Genomic DNA, 8,672 nt, shown 5'->3' with positions numbered 1-8,672 from the left:
GTCAGAGAGGAAATTGTTGAAGTTCTGTATGATTTGCATTACTCCAACTCTTTCTAGGAAGCCAGTGATAAACAGCTAGAAAACTCTGAAGGAATCTGCAATGCTGACTAAAAGTAATCTTCATACAAGCAAATGCATTTGAACAAGGCCAAGTGAAAGTTTCCTAGATAGAAAAACTATAACAGTCTGTAATCTGTATACAAATATACTTGAAGGGAAAATGTTTAAAAAAAAAAATTATGATCCCAATTGCTTGCATACAGGAACATAAGGGAGTTACAGAAAGAGGGAGTGAGTAAACAATCTACGGTTTTGAGATGAATGAAAACAGTAAGAATAATATTCAATCTGCAAAGAAAAATGAACCAACCTAGATATTACGATTATTCAATTGTAGGAAACTATGGGTTCATTTACACTGATGATTATAGGGTCAAGCTCCCAAATGGCCAAATAAAGAACCAAATACCCCAACCGAAAGACTTCAGAAACTTTAAGAAATCTTCTTGCAGTTAGAGTTTATGGGCCCCCGTTACTAAGCAAAAGGGCTGAGCCATTTGAAGACAGACACTCTCTGTACTTTGTATCGGTTCCACAAATGGTGGTGATACACTGATAGTGGAGTGGTCATCATTCAGTTCTGAGTTCTTTGAACTCTTCAGTAATCGTCCAGAGAGATTTCAAGCTACAAACAAGAAGTATGTGGTGTAACTTCTGCACGCATGTCTAAGATGTCACTCTGATAGTGATAGGGTTACTGTTACATAAGAGAACAGATCACAAATATGAGTTATGGTATTTACCGATATTAGATTATTCAAATTATAGCGCGTTTGGAAATGCGTTCGAAAAAGGTTGCTCAATGTAAGCTCTAATAAACAAGGACATGCGTTCGAAAAAGGTTTTCTTAATGGAAGTTTTCTAGGTACAAAGAGCACTAGCTGTACTTGAATACTCTCTCCGTTATTTTTTAATAGGCCAATTTCTTTTTTTTTGAGAAAATTAAGGAAATTAAGAGAACTAATTATTGAAAGTGGTCTTCAAAACACTTTCCAATAAAAGAAGTGAAGTAAAATGGTCCCCATGACACTTGTCAGCCAAAAAAAAAGTGAAATGGTCCACATAACACTTGTCATCAAAAGAATTTAAAAAAAAAAAAGTGGTCCCAAAAAATTAAATTAACATTTGACTTTCCCAATTAAAAAAATGACCTATTCTTTTGAAATATTTATTTATAAAAACTGGCCTATTAAAAAGTAACGGAGGGAGTATAATAGAGGCAAAAATTTCAAAAAAAATTATGATCCCAATTGCTATGAATTTGGAACACACGAGTTACAGAAAGAGAGAATGACTACACAATCTACAATTTTGCATCAATGAAAACAGAAAGAACAATGAAACCACCTTCGAATAATATTGAATTATAAGAAATTAACCGGATACCTTGCCTCCTTAGGAGAAATAACCTATCTCATTTGGTTTTGGTTGAATTAGTTCTTTGCTAATTTACAATCTAATTCCCAATCTTATCAAGATTTTCCGAGACAGTTTTCATTCTAGGTCGAATTTCAGGGTCAGATTCAGTACAAGCAAGAGCCACATGGAAAACAGCCATCACTTCTTTCTTAGCGTGTACTTGTTGTAGTAACATGGGGTCTACCATTTCAGACAATGGTTTTTCCACCTCAAACCCTCTCTTCACCAACCTCACCAAATCCACCCCTGATTCTCCCCTTGACGATGTAGATGCTGATGCCATTGGTGACGACGAAGACTCGGGTGATTTCCCCGTCAACAGTTCCAACAACACTAAACCAAATGAATATACATCCCATTTTTGAGTCGGCCTCATTCCTATTACTCTTGCCTCTGGGGCCTTGTAATTTGGTTTCTCTGTTTGCACCGCCTTCATGTATGGCAGTGCTCCGCCAATCAGTCCACCAGTAGAAGTTTGATCACTTCCTGTTATACTAATCAGCCTATTGAGACCAAAATCAGATATGTAAGCATTGAAGTCATTGTCGAGAAGAATGTTGGTTGGTTTTACATCTCCATGTACAAATTTTCTTGGGCTGCATTCGTGCAGATAGGCTAGTCCTCTGGCTGCGCCTTTTGCAATTTTCAACCGAGTCGTCCATGACAGACTACCTCCTCCTGATGCATACCCATTTCGCCCTGCATCAAATGGAAAACGGTTTTAGCTACTTTTAACATTATTAATCATCACATGAGAAAAAAAACGCATTCTTCGCTACTAAGCTTCAACGGGAATCCAACAAGAATTAATCATCTTTACTTCAAAGCTATCTTTCTTTTCCTTTTCAAGTAGAGAAGAAATGATGTACTACAAGAAAAAAAAAAAAAAAAGTAGCTTTCTGAAAAGCCCATTTAGATCGTAAACAAATTCGTAATTAGACAAAAGTATATTGATCAAAAATAGAACGAAGGCTGACCGACGGATCAACGGAACAAACTTTTAACCAGAGAATCAATAAAACAAACTTTTGATCTAATCACATTCCAAGATAACATTAACAATGTGCCATTGACACTAGACAGATATCTGAATACAATAAAAAAAAAGAAAAGATATATGCATTTTTGAGCACAAATGGAATGGCAAGAGGTAGACCCTAGAGATCCTAAATTGGACAATCCAGGGAAGCAAATTCCCACACACAGCATGTATTTTGGAATGTTATTTTCTTGTTTATCCAAATTCTGTAATCCTAAGGCAGGTACTCCGTACATATTGTACTATCATTTCCTTTGTGCATCATAGAAAAACTAAATCTACAAAAAAATTATCTAAGTGTCTAATACATAAAACAGAATAAGAACAAACAAAACTCAAGTAATTTAGCAGTAGACAAAGCAGCATATGTTGTTTTCTTTTCCAGGAAAGACTAAAGAGGTAATAAAAGGGTTTGGGTGTCGAAGTCTACGACTCATGTTCGAAAATGGCGTTGCACCTTGATTTCTAGAAGAAAAAAAAAGACAAAACAAGAAAAAATAATGGAAAACGGAAAGTTAGAAACTCACCATGAAGAGCAAAAGCCAAATTGCCATTGGAAATGAAATCACAAATAAGTAATTTCTCATCTGGTGCCCAATAATAAGCCCTTAATTTAACAACATTTGGATGCTTAATTTTCCCAATTGCTTGAATTTCAGCTACAAATTCTTTATACCTTTGGCCACCACCTTCACCTAATCTTCTCACTGCAACAGGAATTCCATTACCCAGCACAACTTTATACACAATTCCTAATCCACTTTTCCCTAAGACATATGCTGATGCTCTCAATAATTCATCCAGTTCGAAACTAAATCCTTTATCAATCGCTACTAAGTTCCCTTCCTCTTGATCTCCACTGCTCGTATTATGTTCATGACTATCTTTCTCAGAAGGAGAATCCAAGTCCGATTCTTCTGCCTCCCCATTCGCACACGAGCACGAAAACAAAGAACAGCCCATCGTTCCATTCTGATTCTGATTGTTCGAACCCAATTTGGTCTTACTGGTACAACTGCAACACCCATTAGGCGAATCTTTCCGTTTCCAATAAATGTATATGATTACTAAACCAATTAATGCCACTGCAGCTGCATCGGCTACTGAGATCAAAATAATTAACCCCGGTTTCAATCCTTTCTTTGGCTTACTCCCACGTTCTTGGCCCGAAACGGAGCTCCCCGACGAAGGATTTTCAATGTTCTGACAAGACTTTTGAAGCGGAAAACCACACAGCGACGGATTATTAAGAAAAGCAGTTGGACCTTGGTTAGAAAATGTACCTTTCTGAGGAATCTCACCACTTAAATTATTGTTCCTCAGATCAAAACTAACTGCAACTGGTAATTTCTCTAACGTTTTCGGAATCTCACCAGTGAATTCGTTAAACGATAGATTTAAAGTACCTGTTAGTGATTTCAGCTCACCCAAATCGTTAGGAATCTCACCGGTAAAACTGTTAGAAGACAAATCAAGCTGCATTAAATTCTGAAGTTTCGACCATATACCAACCGGAATCTCACCAGAGAACTTATTACGCGATAGAACCAACCGCTGTAACTCCCGACAACTAGAGAAAGAACTTGGAATTCCACCCGACAGCGCATTGGAAGATAAATCAAGATTTTGTAACCGCGGTAAATTGCATATCGAAGGTGGAAGTGAACCAGTTAAATTATTCCCGTAAAGAAATAAACTATGTAAGGAAGAAGCATTGAAAAGCTGATCCGGTATTGAACCATGGAGTTGATTTCCATGAAGATTTAATCTCCTTAGGAAAATCAAACTACCAAGTTCCGATGGGATGTATCCTTTTAAGTTTTTTCCGGCAATTGTAATGCCTACGACACGAGGATCAGGGAATCCATGGACTTTCATACATGAGACACCTGACCAATGACATGGATTTGAATCGTTTTCATTCCAATCTGAGAATACTGCAACTGAAGATGGTGATGAATCCATGGCTGATTTTAATGCTAGTAGTGATAAACCATCTGGTGATAATGAGGAAAGCGGGTTAGGGTTTTGAAGGAATAGGATCAAGAAGAAGAGTAGTTGAACTATCTTCATTTAATTTTGACTCCTTTCTGAATTTTCCACTCTGTGAAGAAGAGGAAGAAAGGGATTTGGTGGGTATTTAATAGACTGTGTCTGTGAGAGAGAGTGAGACAATAAAGAGTGAGATTTTGATTGTGGGTCCTACTTCCCGCCAAATAGACTTCTGTGGAAAGGAAGTAGAAGGGAAGCAAAGAACAGAGTTAAAAAGAGTTTCTCAATTTATTTTGTTTTATTTGTTTTACTGGAATCAAAAGAAAAATAGGTATGTGGGTGAATGATTTACAATTTTGTTTAGGCCAACACCTATGTCATGGAAAACATCCATAAGTTGAAGAGTATTCGTATATATATGGATCCTCAGTATTTAGTGGAGACAAAACCCACCATGGAAACAAAAATAAGTAGTTAGTCCATCCGGCCTTGGATTAAAAAAGAAAAAAAAAAGACTCATCCGTCAAAATTTTGGTGGATCTCAATATCTAAAATTTGCAACGCTTACAAATGTTACAAATGGCACATAACCGTTGCTATACTTTAGGAACACATATATTTGTTGCCATTTACGTTATTCAAAAAGGTAAGACTCCCATCCGATCATTGAGTGGCCTGATGAGTAAAATGAATTTTGTTGCATCCGGTCATCAAGTGCCCGGATGGAGAAAGAAAAATTAAAAAAAATATACATCCGGACACTCAATGTCCGGATGTTGTATCCGGTCATCTAATGACCGGATGGACCCTCTACGTCAACCCCCTCAAATATGTGGAGTTCCTAATGGACTTGATGGTTTTGTGGACTCTTGAAAACACCATAGTGGCTTCTTTTGGTCCATATCTAATGGATTATCCAAGACTTATGGATGGTTTTACTTCCCATAGGAGTTGTACTTATAAAAGTTTATACATTTTGCAGAAATATTACCTTTTTTTTTTTGCTTATAAATCACCTTCACTAGTATTAGGTTTTAACATTAAGATTTGTAGAACGGTTATCGCTAATTTAAAAACTAAATTAATTTTCATTTTTGCTATTGGCTTGTTTTAGTTTATAACAATAACTAAAATAAAAATTAGTAAAATTGATGACATCGAGGTCATTTGTGAATGTCTAGATAAGACTTTTTGAAGACCTTCGTATCTATTTTGCCATCTCTCTTACTTTGTAAAACTTACAATCAAAGATGTATTTATTTCAAATGGGGATCTAAAGTATGTGTCACGGAAAAATGAAAAATCCACCTTCAATTGGAGATGCTCTTAGATGGTATCCAGTGATAACAAACAATGTTGAAATTTGGGGTTTCGGATAATGGCGTAAAGTTTCATTATGTGGATAGATAAAGGCTAACACTGTTGCGACACAATAATTTGAATTTCTGACGCTGACACTTTATGAAATCACGAGCATATAGTTCTTGAATGGATAAAAACTTATAATATAAGTATCCAACAATTGAGTTGATCAAATACTTGGTAAATCGCCAACTCTACTCTTTAAAGGAAAAAAATCCCATGACCTGGGAGTCGTGATATTGTCATGCATGAACCTCTTAACCCTTTTGAGGAGTTTTACGATGTCTAGATTTAAAAATCTCATATCAAAGGAAAAGAGGTTGAAGGCGTGTTGCTCAACATTACACGTCTTTTCATGATTTACCACCTCACTAATTGTCCTCCCTGAGAGCAAAGAGAAGATTTTCCCATTCCTGCCCAGAGTGGGATATCAAACAAGCAAATGGGATAGGTAAATTGGAAAAATTGAGAGTTTTCCCATCCAAATTAAACTGAGACATTCGACCTCTTTTAGGCCAAGGGTCAGTTCTTGCTAAGACGATGCTCGTCCCATAAGAAGCTGAGAGTCCCTCTCAGAACCGACAACGGCAATTTTTATCCAAAAACTCTAATCTTATTCCATATAAATTCGATCGTTTTCAACTCTAAAATCACACCTTCCACACCCAAAATTTCTTATAACTTTACTTCAATTTATAGTTAACCTTGTTTTAATCAATACCAATGCCTCCCAAAGTTTGTGCTCCTAAGTATACTCAAGAAGAGGATTTAGCTAGTTATAGACCTTACGTCTTTAAGAAGAAGAGAAAGTATACATGGTAATGAAAATATGTCGATTCATAGTGAATGGCAGAATATTTTTGCAGCGTTCGCATAAGAAACGAGAAACTCAGTGTCGTTTTCAAGTAATGGGTCGTAATGTCAATCAATTCCTAAGATTGGTAATGCACAATAGCTGCCATAGATATTGAACGATGAAACTGAAGCTAAGATGATACAAAGAACTCTAGCGATATGAAGGTCTAACGGAAAACCTTTCACTTATGAAGCTTATTTCAACATTCTTAAAGAGTTTCAAAGATTCAAAACCTTATGCTTCCTAGATGCTCCACCAGTCGGGCACTGAATGAAGACGTTAATTAACGAGTTTTATAATTTAGTTTAAATTGAATGGTAGATTAAATTTAATCAAATGATAGATTAGTTTTAATCCAACGTAATTGCTTTAATCCAATGTAGTTTGCTTTAATCACAAAGTTCAAATTAATTACGATAGTACACAGATGCTGCAAAAAAAAATGTTGATTAAATAAACATAACTGCAAACTAAAACATAAGACGATAGTGAATCAATCAGTTCTTACACTTAACCGGTTCACTCCACCAAAAAACATCTAGGACATTTTCAGAAGTGCTTTCCATATGTGTCTTTTTCTGTAGAACTAGAGAAATGCATATAAGTCATGCAACCAGGATTTGGGCATCCATTAAATCTCTGTGGACAGTGTTTGTTTTGGTGATTTCCATCTCCATAGTGGTCAACGTGTAACTTCTTCTATTTGGATTTAAGTTTCCATTTTTTGAACAGTGTTGCTGCTTTTCCATCATCTTCTTTAACCTTCATAAAATCATCTAGCGTATGTGGCTCCTCATGACAATTAGGATCTTGACATTGTAAATATCTGAGCTTTTCATGTGGTGATTCGATGACCATACTGATGCGTGAACAACCTTCTTGTGGACACTTAAAATGCATCCAAGGGCGTTATATCATAATGTGGTCATCCATGAAGCACAATGGACAAACCTCTTTTGCTTCCATGCATAATATTTACTTTTCTTTGGTTTTAGAATGTATGGTTTAGGTTAAGAATGCTTTCTATAAGTTGTGTTTAGAGGCTCACTTGTGTGCTTTTTTATAAGGAAAAATCTAGCCACTAGTAATTTTAAAACTATAGTCGTTACAAATATTGTTGTTACTTTTCAAAAATATGACTGTTACAAATATTATCCTTATCCAACGACTCTCTGTGAATTCTCTATAAATACTATGTATTTCATTACTAATGTAGTTTGGTGTTTTTTGTCTTTATTAAACCAAGTTGATTAAATGTAAGTTTAAATTAATAAACAGTTTGATGTTATTCTGACGTTATTAAACCAAGTTAATTAAACATAAGTCTAAATGTAATAAATACCAAATGATTAAAAATTGGAGTCTAACTTATAAATTCAAAATATTTTCCAATTAATTAATATTATTGCCTCATTGGTTACAAGATATAAACTTAGATAATAAAAACTTAAATAACGACTTTAAGAAAAATCTCGGACAATCATTAGTTCCTGGTTATCTTCATTTGACCCAACTTCCATTTAACGTGCTCGTGAATGATTTTTCTTTGGTTTTTGTAACTTCGGTTGTTAACTTACAAAACTTGCGCTCTTCTTACCTTTGAGCAAAAATTTTCCTAAATTAACTTCTAATTGTACCGCACTTCACCTTTTACTATTTAAAAAAAAAAAAATTTAAATTGCACAAATATTACCAACAACGGCTTCATTTGGCATTCCAAAAAAGTATAAAAGCGTTTTGAGATATTTCAATTAAGTAATTTAAAATACTAAAATAAAAATTAGAAGGATTTCTAGTAGAGAGAATCTAAGATAGGGTTTTTAGTGTTTATAGGGGTGTTTTATTTATAGGTTGAAAAAAATAGACGTTTTTTTGGCGGTTGAAATTTGAACATTGTCGTACTAGCTTGAGCCAGTCGTATCAACTTGAGCCAAGACTCGTCCC

The 8,672-nt window shown here is 35.2% G+C and overlaps 1 protein-coding gene across 1 annotated transcript; it reads right to left on the bottom strand.

Moving 5' to 3' along the window:
• Positions 1-1,274: 1,274 nt before the first annotated feature.
• Positions 1,275-4,648, bottom strand: LOC113298098 (receptor protein kinase-like protein ZAR1). Its single transcript, XM_026546769.1, has 2 exons — positions 3,046-4,648; positions 1,275-2,178 (listed from the first exon to the last, which is right to left on the bottom strand). Exons 1-2 carry the CDS (start codon positions 4,589-4,591, stop codon positions 1,517-1,519), a joined length of 2,208 nt encoding a protein of 735 aa, XP_026402554.1. The 5' UTR covers positions 4,592-4,648; the 3' UTR covers positions 1,275-1,516.
• Positions 4,649-8,672: the final 4,024 nt, after the last annotated feature.

Source organism: Papaver somniferum, chromosome 7 (assembly GCF_003573695.1).
Source record: "Papaver somniferum cultivar HN1 chromosome 7, ASM357369v1, whole genome shotgun sequence".
In the NCBI taxonomy this organism is placed as follows: domain Eukaryota; kingdom Viridiplantae; phylum Streptophyta; class Magnoliopsida; order Ranunculales; family Papaveraceae; genus Papaver; species Papaver somniferum.
Note: the sequence above shows the minus strand (reverse complement) of the source record. Positions and strands in the feature narration are given on the sequence as shown.